The sequence below is a fragment of the Erinaceus europaeus genome, chromosome 9 (genome assembly GCF_950295315.1).
Source record: "Erinaceus europaeus chromosome 9, mEriEur2.1, whole genome shotgun sequence".
Lineage (NCBI taxonomy): Eukaryota > Metazoa > Chordata > Mammalia > Eulipotyphla > Erinaceidae > Erinaceus > Erinaceus europaeus.
The window spans coordinates 123,230,735-123,246,208 of record NC_080170.1 but is presented as its reverse complement, the minus strand read 5'-3'; the positions used below and the strand labels follow the sequence as shown (position 1 = coordinate 123,246,208).

At 56.9% G+C, this 15,474-nt stretch overlaps 1 protein-coding gene across 10 annotated transcripts in view; it reads right to left on the bottom strand.

The window, feature by feature from the left end:
- Positions 1-1,300: 1,300 nt before the first annotated feature.
- The window catches only part of TTC3 (tetratricopeptide repeat domain 3), a 115,031-nt gene continuing 100,857 nt past the window's right edge, over positions 1,301-15,474 (bottom strand). For 9 of the 10 annotated variants that reach the window (XM_060198688.1, XM_060198683.1, XM_060198685.1 and 6 more), the window contains 6 exons: positions 15,239-15,329; positions 14,801-14,902; positions 7,006-7,337; positions 4,159-4,484; positions 3,444-3,533; positions 1,301-2,365 (listed from right to left, as the gene is read on the bottom strand). In XM_060198688.1, coding sequence (XP_060054671.1) covers positions 4,265-4,484; positions 7,006-7,337; positions 14,801-14,902; positions 15,239-15,329 — 745 coding nt within the window. In that variant the 3' untranslated portion in view covers positions 1,301-2,365; positions 3,444-3,533; positions 4,159-4,264. Of the gene's footprint in view, positions 2,366-3,443; positions 3,534-4,152; positions 4,485-7,005; positions 7,338-14,800; positions 14,903-15,238; positions 15,330-15,474 lie in introns of all 10 variants that reach the window. The other variant, XM_060198680.1, reaches the window with a different exon arrangement.

Here is a 15,474-nt window from a genome sequence, read left to right as displayed (position 1 = left end):
CTTCACCGAAGCAGCCGCCTGCGCTCCCCGACACCCCCGCAGGCGGGGAACTGGGGGCTCGAACCAGGATCCTTGCCCTGTCCTTGTGCTTAGTACTACGTGTGCTTAACCTGCTGTGCTACCACCTGGCCCCTCCCATGACTCCTTTACCCGGCCATCTGTGGATGGGCATTTAGGCTGCTTCCACTCTCCGGCAATTTGATGACGCAGCTATGAACACGTGTCCCCTCGGAGCGAGGGTTGGAGTGTCATTTAAGTGCCAAGGGCAGTACCGAGTGTCACGAGGTATTTTGAGGACTCTCCAGTTTTCCAAAAGGGGCTGCACCAGTTTGCACCCCACTGCTTACAGGGGCAGACGGAAAGGAGCCCACGTTGAGGGGTTGGGTGGAAGCGCACTGGGTTAAGCGCGCGTAACAGGAAGCACAAGGACCCGTGCAAAGACCCAGTTCAAGTACCCGGCTCCCCACCTGCAGGGAGGGGTCGCCTCACAAGTGTCAAAGCAGGTCTGCAGGTTATTTTTCTCTCCTGTCTTCCCTTCCCCTGTCAATTTCCGTCCTATCCAATGAAAAATGAAAAGGAACCAGCAGTCAGTGCATCCTGCCTGCATCCTCCGCGCACAGAGGGGGTGCGTGACAGCACAGCCCCGGGGGCACCCTGCGTCCCACTCCAGAAAGGCCGCCTCAGCTCTGCTGCACTGGGGGCACTGGGAGCCTGACAAGAGTCATCAACTCAGTGTCACCCGGGGGGCCTCAGGGGCAAAGCTGTTTCCAGGGCTGACCTGCCCTTTTAGTTTCTCTATTTATTGGATAGAGAGAAGGGGTGATAGGGAGAGAGACAGAGATACCTGCAGCCCTGCTCAGGGCTTGGGAAGCTTTCCCCCTGCAGGTGGCGATTAGGGGCTTAAGCCTGGGCCCTTCTGCACTGTGATGTGTGTGCTCTACCAGGTGCGCCACCACCCGGCCCCCTAGTCTCTCTCCATTTAAACACAAAGCCTCTTCTTTCTTTGGGGGGGAGGTGGGGTGACCCCACAGCTCCAGGCCGCTTTCTTCATTAGCAAAGGGACAGAGGGTGGCGGGTAGACAGCATAATGGTTCTGCAAACAGACTCATGCCTGAGGCTCCAAAGGTCCAGGTTCAATCCCCTGCGGCACCATTAGCCAGAGCTGAGCAGTGCTCTGGTAAAACAAAACAAAACAAACAGGAAGGGACAGAGAGGGACACGGACACCTAGTCCCCCACCCACCGAGCCGGGTGCAAGTTTCAATGGCTCAAGGACCAGCAGGCGAGGATGACAGTCCCAGTTTAACTCACAAAGTGCTTTATTTGGACACTGGGCATGGCACAGACACAGCACGGGTACAAGGACAGTCACGGGCACAAGGACAGTCGGGAGGTGGCTGAAGGCCACCCGTCCCCGAGGTCACAGCGGCTCTGTGTGGGGATTCCAGCTGCCCGCATGGCCCTCGGGTGGGGACCAGGCCCTGGGCACCTGCAGGGGCTCCCAGACCTGGGGTGGGGCGTTTCAGGGGGACACAGGCCACACGGATGACGGGAATATGTTTGGGTTCCTTGTTTGAGAGCAGTGGGAGGCATCTGGAAGCTGGGTGTCACCAGCTAGAAGCCACGAGAGTGAGTCTGGTTTCAAACACACGGTTACGGGGCAGCGCTGAGGCCACGGCACAAGGCGAGATGTCACTCATGGTGCGACTGAAACGGGGAGCACCGGGGCGGAGGGGGGTTGGTCTATTCACACAAGCGTCACTGCTGGGTGGGGTGGGAGCAGGGGTGTCCAGACCCCACTAGGAACAGGGAGGGAGCTGGTTTCCAAACGTGGGCTGCGCTGAGGGCACAGGTACCCCTAGGAAGCGTTTTGCAGTTGATTTTCGAATACTAGATTTCATCTCTGAAGGACAAGAAGCGTTTGGCAAGTCTGGGCGGGACTAGCAAAGCCAAAGATCACGGGCTCACGAGCTGAGGAGAGAGAGAGAGAGAGTGTGTGTGTGGGGGGGTGCTTCAAATGGACTGTGTGCTCACAGCCACCACCGGTTCATGCGTGTGGTGTGGGTGTTCCGGACCCCGCCTCTCAGGCATGTGAAGGGGACCGCCGCCTTCTCTGGGTGGCCTTGCAGGGCCGGAGTGTCTCACGCTGCCCTGTCAGCCACGGGGCCACTGCGGAGGACAGTGAATGTCACGGCCACTCCAGCGTCTGCCCTTTATGGCACGGGTGGCCTCCGAAGTCTTCTGGGAGGATGGAAAGAAGGAGGGAAGGAGGGTCGGTCGGTGGGTCTGTCAGGCTACTCTGCAGCGGAGCCCCGGGGCAGGCAGGCGGGACAGGCGCTGTGTCCCCTGAGCCACTGCTTGAAGCACTGTGGAGAGAGCAGAGTCAGCAGGTCCAGGGCAGCCGGAGCCCATGCCAACCCGAGGGGAGCCAGGGCCCTGGGGTTTTCCGAGCTCAGGGGAGAGGGCTGAGGGCTGAGGGCTGGGAGCTCAGGGGAGAGGGCTGAGGGCTGGGAGCTCAGGGGAGAGGGCTGAGGGCTGGGAGCTCAGGGGAGAGGGCTGAGGGCTGGGAGCTCGGGGGAGAGGGCTGAGGGCTGAGGGCTGGGAGCTCGGGGGAGAGGGCTGAGGGCTGAGGGCTGGGAGCTCAGGGGAGAGGGCTGAGGGCTGGGAGCTCAGGGGAGAGGGCTGAGGGCTGGGAGCTCGGGGGAGAGGGCTGAGGGCTGAGGGCTGGGAGCTCGGGGGAGAGGGCTGAGGGCTGAGGGCTGGGAGCTCGGGGGAGAGGGCTGAGGGCTGAGGGCTGGGAGCTCAGGGGAGAGGGCTGAGGGCTGGGAGCTCAGGGGAGAGGGCTGAGGGCTGAGGGCTGGGAGCTCGGGGGAGAGGGCTGAGGGCTGAGGGCTGGGAGCTCGGGGGAGAGGGCTGAGGGCTGGGAGCTCGGGGGAGAGGGCTGAGGGCTGAGGGCTGGGAGCTCAGGGGAGAGGGCTGAGGGCTGGGAGCTCAGGGGAGAGGGCTGAGGGCTGGGAGCTCGGGGGAGAGGGCTGAGGGCTGAGGGCTGGGAGCTCGGGGGAGAGGGCTGAGGGCTGAGGGCTGGGAGCTCGGGGGAGAGGGCTGAGGGCTGAGGGCTGGGAGCTCGGGGGAGAGGGCTGAGGGCTGAGGGCTGGGAGCTCGGGGGAGAGGGCTGAGGGCTGGGAGCTCGGGGGAGAGGGCTGAGGGCTGAGGGCTGGGAGCTCAGGGGAGAGGGCTGAGGGCTGGGAGCTCAGGGGAGAGGGCTGAGGGCTGAGGGCTGGGAGCTCAGGGGAGAGGGCTGAGGGCTGGGAGCTCAGGGGAGAGGGCTGAGGGCTGAGGGCTGGGAGCTCATGGGAGAGGGCTGAGGGCTGAGGGCTGGGAGCTCAGGGCTGAGGGCTGGGAGCTTAGGGGCTGAGGGCTGAGGGCTGGGTGCGGGGAGCTCACCCCTCTGTGGAGCCTGTGTCCACACTCCAGTGCGAGCACCTTCCGGGACCTGCAGGCCTGGCCACACAGCTCGCAGGAGGCCGCAGGCGCCTGTGGACAGAGAGCCGAGCCGGTGACACCGCAGCCCCAGGCCCCACCCGGAGCCATTCCCGGGCCTCCAGCCAAGCCGCCCGGAGGGCCCCTCCCGCAGGGAGTGCCCAAGGCCTTTCTGCCTTTTTCTTGCTAACCGGGCACAGCTCAGCTCTGGCTTATTACGGTGGGTGCGCAGGGGGCTGAACGGGGGACCTGGGAGCCCCAGGCACAGAGTCTCTTATGCCTTCTGCGCCACCCTCACCCTCCAGTGACATTTCTTAAAGGAAAAAGGCGAAAGCCACGCCTTTCAGGTTGGGGAGGGAGCCTGGCTTTAGAGCACAGGGCTCATGGTCTGAGGCCCCAGGTTCAAGCCTTGCCACTGTCGTCTCTCTTTCAAATAAAATCAACAGAGTGATTTGGTCTTTTTGTGGAGCAGGGGCCTTGTGTGTATGTGACCAGTTAGAGAGAGAAACAGAGCCACAGACACAAAGAGGGAGACATCCAGCACCCCAGCTGTCTTCACGGCCTCAGATGGGGGCCAGGCCAGGCGGCGTGCTCTCAGTGAGTCCGGTCTGGAAAGGACCGGAGGGCAGCCGGGGAGAGGTGCCCCCTGGACCTGCCCGCGCCCTCAGCTCACACGCACAGGCCCAGCTCTGCTCCGACGCCCCTTGCTTCCCGGTGCTTCTTGGGGCTCCGAGATGCTCTGGTCCCTCCCGGGACTTGGCTGCAGAGACACAGGGGCAGGGGTGTCAGTCAGTCCCGGGGCGGGAGCATCTCGGCTCTACACACGGCTCATCTCTGAGGCCAGAGAGGAGTGTGGGGCCGGCGGAGGCCGCCCGGGCACTGACCTTCTTGTCCTCCTCCAGAATGTGTTCCGTCACCCTCTGGACAATTTCATCGACGCTCAGCCCCGACAGCGAGTTCTTGTTCTTGCTCCGCACTTTCTTAACAAAGCCGGCAAGCTCGGTGCTGAAAGGGGAAGTGATGACTGATGATAAAAACAGAGTGAGCGACTGTGCCCGGCTAACCCGGCAGCTCTTCTGAGACGCAGACAAAAGCCCGCCCGTCTGTAGCGCGGCGAGCAGCAGAATCACTCTTGCCAAGTGGTCAGAAAAGTCTGGGCACCACCGTTCAGTATTTGTTCTCAGAGAATTCCCACTAACAGTGTATGACCCAGGGTGGAGGGGACGACAGAGTAAGGGTGACGCAGAGAGACTCCATGTCCGAGACTCCAAAGGCCCTGGTTCAATGCTCTGCACCACCGTAAGCTTGAGCTGAGCAGTGCCGAGGAAAACCAAAACCAAAGGCAGCAAAGCCAAAACAAACCTGTCTGTCCGCTACCCTGCACACCTTCCACCGCCATCACCTCCTAGACTCTGACAACCAGGCAGGCTTCTGGCAGGGCTGGGGGTAGAGGACAAGGCTGGAGGAGTCATCTTATCTAAAGATACTTAATTTAAAATATTTATTAAGGAGAGACCCTGAGGGAGGGAGAAGCAGAGCCTCACTCTGGCACATGCACTGCTGGGGACTGAACTCAGGACCTCAGCTTGGAGAGTCCAATCTTTCTTTTCTTTTCTTTTTTTTAAAGGCAAAGCCTTCTTTTTAAATTTATTTTATTTATGTTCCCTTTTGTTGCCCTTGTTGTTTTATTGCTGTAGTTGTTATTGATGTCGTCATTGTTGTTGGATAGGACAGAGAGAAAATGGAGAGGGGGGAAGACAGAGAGGGGGAGAGAAAGACAGACACCTGCAGACCTGCTTCACCGCCTGTGAAGTGACTCCCCTGCAGGTGGGGAGCCGGGGGCTCGAACCAGGATCCTTATGCCGGTCCTTGCGCTTTGTGCCACCTGCGCTTAACCCGCTGCGCTACAGCCCGACTCCCAGGTCCAATGCTTTCTGCACTGTGACCAATCCTGGGCATCAAGCGGTCTTTCTGACAGTGCAAGACAGTGGGGTGGACCTGGGTATTCTTGACGTGGGAGGCTGTGCTGTCATCCCAGACACACGGGCCCTTCACCGCACGGGCTGGCCTGTTCACGCAGACAGAGAGACTCCACGGCTCAGAAGCCTCCCTCGGTGTGGTGGGGGCCACCCTCAAGCCTGGTCGTGGCCCTGACATAGCAAGCACACTCCCAGGTAGCTACTCCGTGGAGCGTGAGCCCCGCCATGCACGAGGTCCTGGGTTTGAGCCCCGCACCACATGGGAGCACCACGGAGGACACCAGGGGAGCACCCCGAGGATGGAGCAGTGCTTCCCTTCCACTCTCTGCTGACACAGAAACAAAAGCTTGGCCAAGGAGGCTGCTCAGAGTGAGGTATGTGCAAGGCCCTGCACCCATTCTTTGGTGCCACATTAAGAAAAATAAAGATGGGCGGAGGACAGACAGCATAATGGTTATGCAAACAGACTCTCATGCCTGAGGCTTTTTGGAGGTTCAATCCCCTAGAAGCCCGAGCTGAACAGTGCTCTGGTAAAAAAAAAAAAAAAAAAATTAAAAGCCAATACTTATCTACTAACTGATAATATGACTAAATGTAGGAATAGTAGGCTCACTATGTAGAATACGAAAGGCCCAGTTACATGTTAAATTTCTGACTAGAAAAAAGGTTAAAAAATAGCATAAACATATTAATGGGACTTATGCTGAAAAAGAAGTTATCATTTATTTTATTTCAAATTTAAAATAAAAGTTAACTGTACATACTGACGTGTTTTCATTTTGTTTCCTCAAAAAAAAAAAAAAAGGAAAACAAAGTTAAGGGATCAGGTTGAGCGGTCACATTACCATGTGCAAGATCTGGCTTTGAACTCCCATTCCCCCTGAGAAGGGGAAGCTTTAGGAAAGGTGGAACAGGGGGCTGGGCGGTAGCGCAGCGGGTTAAGCACACATGGCACAAAGCGCAAGGACCGGCGTAAGGATCCTGGTTTGAGCCCTCAGCTCCCCACCTGCAGGGGAGTTGTTTCACAGGCAGTGAAGCAGGTCTGCAGGTCTCTTTCTCTCCCCCTCTCTGTCTTCCCCTCCTCTCTCCATTTCTCTCTGTCCTATCCAACAACAACAACAGCAATGGCAAAAATAACAGTAATAACAACAAGGGCAACAATAAGGGCAACAAAGTGGGAAAATATGGCCTCCAGGAGCAGTGGATTCATAGTGCAGGCACGGAGCCCCAGCAATAACGCTGGAGGCAAGAAGGAAAAAAAAAATAATAATGGTGGAGCAGGTCTGCAGGTGTCTCTCCTCTTCACAACCCCGTCCCCCCACCCCCCAGTTTCTCTCTGTCTTTTCAAACAGAGAGGAAGAGAAGTGAATGGCTGGGGGTGGTGGTGGGGGATTCACAGTGCTGGCACCATGCCCGCCTCTGTGCTCACCAAAGGAAAAGCAGCGTCTGCCTCCTGAGGAACAAGGGTCCTCGGCCCTCCCTAGCCACGTGATGGGGCCGGCGGGGCTCAGAGCGGCTCTAGGACGCCGCACCGCTCACGCACGTACCTGGTGAAGCAGGGGAACACCACCGACAGGTGCTCCATGATGCTGTTGAACGGCTTTTTGGGTGACAGGCTGGAGCGGGCAGTGCGCCCCAGGGCCACAGGGCGGTTCTGGCGGGCCGGAGGGCTCTGTCTGCGTGGAGGGGAGGCGGCCTCCGGCTCTGTGCCCACTGGCCCCGGGGGCGGAGGAGAGGCGTTGCCAGCCAGCCCATCTCCAGCAGAGTCGCCACTTGAACCTGGGGATGCGGCTGTCTGGGTTTTGGCCCTGGTATCTGCATCACCCGAGGGAGCTTGGTCCTCAGTGTCTGAAGATTTGGATAAAGCCCTGGTGTGAACCTGCAAGAGAAGGACAGACAGTCCTTCATGGGAGAAGCAGCCTTGGACTGACACGGGGAGTGGACATGACCCTGGTCAGCACAGCAAACACAACTGTTACTCATGTCGGTCCTGCCGACGCCCACGGCAGTAGAGAAGCAATGACGGAAGCCAGAACTTCCTTCTGCACCCAGAGAATTTTGGTCCAACTGGAGTTGGTGTATTGCACCAAAGGAAAGACTCTGGGGTGGGTGGAGGGGAGAGTACAGGTCTTAGAAAAAGATGACAGAGGACCTAGTGGGGGTTGTATCGCTATGTGGAAAACTGAGAAATAGTATGCATGTACAAACTATTGTTTTTTACTGTCAACTGTAAAACATTAATCTCCCAATAAAGGAAAAAATAATTTCGGTTCACACTCCCAGTGGGGGAGAAATGATAGGGGGAGATGACCAGAGGGCTCTGAACTCCCAATTCCATCAGGGCCAGAGAGAGAAGAGGGAAAAGGGAGGGACATTCGAAAGTAATAACAGTTGCATGTGTGACTTAGGAAGAGAAGGCAGGACCATAAAAAAAAAAAGGGGGGTGGGGGTCGGGTGGTAGTGCCAAGCGCAAGGACCGGTGTAAGGATCTCGGTTCTAGTCCCCGGCTCCCCACCTGCAGGGGAGTCACTTCACAGGCGGTGAAGCAGGTCTGCAGGTGTCTGTCTGTGGGACTATGTGAAAGCCGGCAGAGCTTAGGGGAGCTCTCCCATCCTTGTGATGGAGGTGTGGAAAGACACCCCACTTGTTAGACTCTCCCTTCTAGAGATGGAGCCAAGAGGGAAATGGTTTCCATGACTCAGTTTCCCCTTGTTAGTCTCTCAAAGCTTCACAGAAGCCTGCAGCCTCTCACACTTAGTTCACTCTCCTGCTAGCAGACAAATGACTGCCTGCTTGTAAGTTCACTCAGAGTTCACTATGTTCACCTAGAGTTCACCATCCTTTCATCCTTTGATCACACACATAAGCAAACTCCATCACAAGCCTTGCCAGCACCCTGGCAGTCAGACCCCCACACCTATTTCCTTGTCTTTGATGTCTATGATTTACATCGAGCTTTGTCTCTCTCTGCTTTATCACACCATACTGGTTTTACCACTATGTTTTTCTTTCTTTTTTAAAAATTTTTTAAAAATTTATTTTCCCTTTTCTTGCCCTTGTTGTCTTTTTATTGTTGTGGTTATTGATGTCATCGTTGTTGGATAGGACAGAGAGAAATGGAGAGAGGAGGGGAAGACAGAGAGGGGGAGAGAAAGACAGACACCTGCAGACCTGCTTCACCGCCTGTGAAGCGACTCCCCTGCAGGTGGGGAGCCGGGGGCTTACGCTGGTCCACATGCGCTTAACACACTGTGCCACCGCCCGACCCCCGGAATTCTTTTTTTTTAAACATATTTTCCTTTATATTTATTTATTCCCTTTTGTTGCCCTTGTTTTATTGTTGTAGTTATTGTTCTTGTTGTATAGGACAGAGAGAACTGGAGAGAGGAGGGAAAGACAAGAGAAAGGGACCACTTGTAAAGCGACTCCCTGGGGGCTTGAACCGGATCCTTACGCTGGTCCTTGCACTTTGTGTCACATGCGCTTAACCCACTATGCTACCGCCCGACCCCCCCAACCCCCTTTTTTGAGGGAGAAGAGAGAGAGAGACACCAACACAGCATGGCTTCAGCACCCATGACCTAAAGCCAGTTCCCCTGGCCCCTTGGTATCTCTGTAAAGTCTGCAATCTGACGACGTTTCACCCCCGCTTGGCACGACCTCAGCTCTGCAGACTCGCCAGAAGAGCTGTCCCCAAGCTCCCGCAGAGCCTCCCCGTCAAGGGCGCCAGGCCTGTCCGACCCTCCGGCCCCCAAATCCCCTGCTCAGGTGCTGCCTCCTGCCTCCACTCAATAGGCGCTCTCCCAGGCTATTCCACTCAATAGGTGCTCTCCCGGGCTATTCCACTCAATAGGCGCTCTCCCGGGCTATTCCACTCAATAGGCGCGCTCTCCCGGGCTATTCCACTCAATAGGCGCGCTCTCCAGGGCTATTCCACTCAATAGGCGCTCTCCCGGGCTATTCCACTCAATAGGCGCGCTCTCCCGGGCTATTCCACTCAATAGGCGCGCTCTCCCGGGCTATTCCACTCAATAGGCGCGCTCTCCCGGGCTATTCCACTCAATAGGCGCGCTCTCCCGGGCTATTCCACTCAATAGGCGCGCTCTCCCGGGCTATTCCACTCAATAGGCGCGCTCTCCCGGGCTATTCCACTCAATAGGCGCGCTCTCCCGGGCTATTCCACTCAATAGGCGCGCTCTCCCGGGCTATTCCACTCAATAGGCGCGCTCTCCCGGGCTATTCCACTCAATAGGCGCACTCTCCCGGGCTATTCCACTCAATAGGCGCGCTCTCCTGGGCTATTCCACTCAATAGGCGCGCTCTCCTGGGCTGGGCTATTCCACTCAATAGGCGCGCTCTCCCGGGCTATTCCACTCAATAGGCGCGCTCTCCTGGGCTGGGCTATTCCACTCAATAGGCGCGCTCTCCCGGGCTATTCCACTCAATAGGCGCGCTCTCCTGGGCTGGGCTATTCCACTCAATAGGCGCGCTCTCCCGGGCTATTCCACTCAATAGGCGCACTCTCCCGGGCTATTCCACTCAATAGGCGCGCTCTCCTGGGCTATTCCACTCAATAGGCGCGCTCTCCTGGGCTGGGCTATTCCACTCAATAGGCGCGCTCTCCCGGGCTATTCCACTCAATAGGCGCGCTCTCCCGGGCTATTCCACTCAATAGGCGCGCTCTCCCGGGCTATTCCACTCAATAGGCGCGCTCTCCTGGGCTGGGCTATTCCACTCAATAGGCGCGCTCTCCCGGGCTATTCCACTCAATAGGCGCGCTCTCCCGGGCTATTCCACTCAATAGGCGCGCTCTCCTGGGCTGGGCTATTCCACTCAATAGGCACGCTCTCCCGGGCTATTCCACTCAATAGGCGCGCTCTCCCGGGCTATTCCACTCAATAGGCGCGCTCTCCCGGGCTATTTCACTCAATAGGCGCGCTCTCCCGGGCTGGGCTATTCCACTCAATAGGCGCGCTCTCCCGTGCTATTTCACTCAATAGGCGCGCTCTCCCGGGCTGGGCTATTCCACTCAATAGGCGCGCTCTCCCGGGCTATTCCACTCAATAGGCGCGCTCTCCCGGGCTATTCCACTCAATAGGCGCGCTCTCCCGGGCTATTCCACTCAATAGGCGCGCTCTCCCGGGCTATTCCACTCAATAGGCGCACTCTCCCGGGCTATTCCACTCAATAGGCGCGCTCTCCTGGGCTATTCCACTCAATAGGCGCGCTCTCCTGGGCTGGGCTATTCCACTCAATAGGCGCGCTCTCCCGGGCTATTCCACTCAATAGGCGCGCTCTCCCGGGCTATTCCACTCAATAGGCGCGCTCTCCCGGGCTATTCCACTCAATAGGCGCGCTCTCCCGGGCTATTCCACTCAATAGGCGCGCTCTCCCGGGCTATTCCACTCAATAGGCGCGCTCTCCCGGGCTATTCCACTCAATAGGCGCGCTCTCCCGGGCTATTCCACTCAATAGGCGCGCTCTCCTGGGCTATTCCATTCAATAGGCGCGCTCTCCTGGGCTGGGCTATTCCACTCAATAGGCGCGCTCTCCCGGGCTATTCCACTCAATAGGCGCGCTCTCCTGGGCTGGGCTATTCCACTCAATAGGCGCGCTCTCCCGGGCTATTCCACTCAATAGGCGCACTCTCCCGGGCTATTCCACTCAATAGGCGCGCTCTCCTGGGCTATTCCACTCAATAGGCGCGCTCTCCTGGGCTGGGCTATTCCACTCAATAGGCGCGCTCTCCCGGGCTATTCCACTCAATAGGCGCGCTCTCCCGGGCTATTCCACTCAATAGGCGCGCTCTCCTGGGCTGGGCTATTCCACTCAATAGGCGCGCTCTCCCGGGCTATTCCACTCAATAGGCGCGCTCTCCCGGGCTATTCCACTCAATAGGCGCGCTCTCCTGGGCTGGGCTATTCCACTCAATAGGCACGCTCTCCCGGGCTATTCCACTCAATAGGCGCGCTCTCCCGGGCTATTCCACTCAATAGGCGCGCTCTCCCGGGCTATTTCACTCAATAGACGCGCTCTCCCGGGCTGGGCTATTTCACTCAATAGGCGCGCTCTCCCGTGCTATTTCACTCAATAGGCGCGCTCTCCCGGGCTGGGCTATTCCACTCAATAGGCGCGCTCTCCCGGGCTATTCCACTCAATAGGCGCGCTCTCCCGGGCTATTCCACTCAATAGGCGCGCTCTCCTGGGCTATTCCACTCAATAGGCGCGCTCTCCTGGGCTGGGCTATTCCACTCAATAGGCGCGCTCTCCCGGGCTATTCCACTCAATAGGCGCGCTCTCCTGGGCTGGGCTATTCCACTCAATAGGCGCGCTCTCCCGGGCTATTCCACTCAATAGGCGCGCTCTCCTGGGCTGGGCTATTCCACTCAATAGGCGCGCTCTCCCGGGCTATTCCACTCAATAGGCGCACTCTCCCGGGCTATTCCACTCAATAGGCGCGCTCTCCTGGGCTATTCCACTCAATAGGCGCGCTCTCCTGGGCTGGGCTATTCCACTCAATAGGCGCGCTCTCCCGGGCTGGGCTATTCCACTCAATAGGCGCGCTCTCCCGGGCTATTCCACTCAATAGGCGCGCTCTCCTGGGCTGGGCTATTCCACTCAATAGGCGCGCTCTCCCGGGCTATTCCACTCAATAGGCGCGCTCTCCCGGGCTATTCCACTCAATAGGCGCGCTCTCCTGGGCTGGGCTATTCCACTCAATAGGCACGCTCTCCCGGGCTATTCCACTCAATAGGCGCGCTCTCCCGGGCTATTCCACTCAATAGGCGCGCTCTCCCGGGCTATTTCACTCAATAGGCGCGCTCTCCCGGGCTGGGCTATTTCACTCAATAGGCGCGCTCTCCCGTGCTATTTCACTCAATAGGCGCGCTCTCCCGGGCTGGGCTATTCCACTCAATAGGTGCGCTCTCCCGGGCTATTCCACTCAATAGGCGCGCTCTCCCGGGCTGGGCTATTCCACTCAATAGGCACGCTCTCCCGGGCTGGGCTATTCCACTCAATAGGCGCGCTCTCCCGGGCTGGGCTATTCCACTCAATAGGCGCGCTCTCCCGTGCTGGGCTATTCCACTCAATAGGCGCGCTCTCCCGGGCTGGGCTATTCCACTCAATAGGCGCGCTCTCCCGGGCTGGGCTATTCCACTCAATAGGCGCGCTCTCCCGGGCTATTTCACTCAATAGGCGCGCTCTCCTGGGCTATTCCACTCAATAGGCGCGCTCTCCCGGGCTGGGCTATTCCACTCAATAGGCGCGCTCTCCCGGGCTGGGCTATTCCACTCAATAGGCGCGCTCTCCCGGGCTGGGCTATTCCACTCAATAGGCGCGCTCTCCCGGGCTATTCCACTCAATAGGCGCGCTCTCCCGGGCTATTCCACTCAATAGGCGCGCTCTCCCGGGCTATTCCACTCAATAGGCGCGCTCTCCCGGGCTATTCCACTCAATAGGCGCGCTCTCCCGGGCTATTCCACTCAATAGGCGCGCTCTCCCGGGCTATTCCACTCAATAGGCGCGCTCTCCCGGGCTATTCCACTCAATAGGCGCGCTCTCCCGGGCTATTCCACTCAATAGGCGCGCTCTCCCGGGCTATTCCACTCAATAGGCGCGCTCTCCCGGGCTATTTCACTCAATAGGCGCGCTCTCCCGGGCTATTTCACTCAATAGGCGCGCTCTCCCGGGCTATTCCACTCAATAGGCGCACTCTCCTGGGCTATGAAGGTTGGTCCTTCCCTCCTCAAGGCCCTCAGTCCTTACTGTGCCTGAGCCTTTCCTGCTGAAGCTCTGTGTTGTCTGGGGCCTGAGAATCTCCCTTTCTGGGGCACCCTCTCCCCAGGCCACCTCACTGTCATGTGCTTGCTGCTGGCAGTGCCCTCTTGAAAAGCGTGCAGACAGGAGGCGTGAGATTGGGAAAACACCCCAGAAGCGTGCACCAGGCCCTGTCGGCAGTACGCCAGCTTCCCCCTGCTTAACTCTGTGGACTATCCAGAGAACCGCCCTGCCTGCAGGGCACTGGTTTAATCCCCACTGGTTCGAACTGTCTTTCTGCTCCGCCCCCTCTCCCAGTCACACCCTGATTTCCACCTCTCTCTCTTTGCTCCACCCTCTCTACGTCACATCCTGTTTCCACCCTACTTGGCGAGTATAAATACAGCTGCTCTTCTGAAGTAAACACACTGGGGATTGCCTTCCGGCTCCGAGAGTCTCAGAGTCTCTCTCCTGCGAGGCTAGCCTGGCACGAGTTCCTGATCCGTCTCCCCCGCAGCAGCCTAGATCGGCTCCAGTTGAGTTTTCTCCAACCCAGAGAGCACTTGCTCGGGAAGAAGCTCCCTCAGGCTCTCCCGGCAGGGCCCCAACACAGAGACGAGCTTTCTACGTACTAATTTACGTAATTTACTTGAAAGGATTCTATGTGTGTGTGTTTTGTGCAGGGAGGGAGGGAGGGAGGGAAATAGAGGAAGTGAGAGAGAACGAGAACCACAGCGTCACTGGGACACAAGCACCGTTGGGGGTCAAATGCAGGACCTCTCGCCTGGGAGTCTGGGACTGCTGATTTTCCACGTACATACAAATACTGTAAGACTTTTTCTTTTGCATTAATTTTAATGTTTCAGTATATATATATTTCAAATAGAGTATTGTGCATTTCACTTTTTTTTTCATCTTTTTTTTTTTTTATTCCCTTTTGTTGCCCTTGTTGTTTTATTGTTGTAGCTGTTGTTGATGTTGTTGTTGTTGGATAGGACAGAGAGAAATGGAGAGAGGAGGGGAAAACAAAGAAGGGGAGAGAAAGATAGACGCCTGCAGACCTGCTTCACCGCCTGTGAAGCGATTCCCCTGCAGGTGGGGAGCCGGGGGCACGAACCGGGATCCTTAGACTGGTCCTTGTGCTTAGCGCCACCTGCACTTAACCCACTGCACTACTGCCCGACTCCCATGTTTCAGTATTTTTATGGATTCCTTTTTAATCTTATTTATTATATAGAGACAGCCAGAAATTGAGAGTGAAGGAGGTGATAGCAGAGAGACACCGACAGCCCTGCTTCACCACTCGCAAAGCTTTCTGCCTGCAGGTGGGGGCCAGGAGCTCTAACCGGGTCCCCAGCACACTATAACACGTGTGCCACCACCCTGCCCCTTATTGTAAGACTGAAACGACTAACCACTAGCAGCGGAAACACACATTCTGAGACAATCACAAACCCACCCCGTACCCCCAGCACCCACCACTGCGCTTTGATGGTTAAGACAATGTCAGAACGTTTTCTTCCCTAGATCACAAGATGATGTGACCAAAGTCACAGAGCGGTTAACAGTCTGGGCCAGACTCACTGTGCTGTAGGCGGGAGGTGACAGCTCGGACACCTGCACCGGGGGGAGCTCGCTGAGCTGGGCGCCGCTTCTGATGGCCTCCATCTGGTCTTCAAACGCCAACTGCAGGGAGAAGGGGGGGGTCAAGTTGAACACAGTCCTGGGGGGACCATGGCTGCCAACGGACACTTAGTCTAGTGCCGGTATTCAAGCAAGTTCTCTCTGTGAGGAAAGAAGTTCAAGACAAGGCCTGGGAGTCAGAGTCCTCTGCTCATCTGACTAACCAAGGGTGGAGATCTTGCCAACAGCACTGTCTTCAACAAAGACAAAAACCTGCCTAAAGTTTCAACTGAAATGTGCTGTCTTTAACAGTTCACAAAATGGCCCCAATTTGACAACAGTCTCCTGAGAATTACACTCATCTTATAGATTTTGACAGAATTAGGAAGTATAACTTACCTTTACTTTCTCAATTTCTTTTCTAACGTCAGAGAGAAATGACTCCCAAGAATGGACGTCAGACTCCAACTCAGGATCTGCTTCAGACTCACTGGAAAAGGAGAAAAATAGGAGATTGCTTCATGTTTACTAAAACAAAAAGAGTATATCTATTTTTTAGATTTCCTCTTTTTTTTTTTTTTTTTTTTTTTTGCCTCTAGGCTCAGTGCCTGCACTATGAATCCACTCCTCCTGAA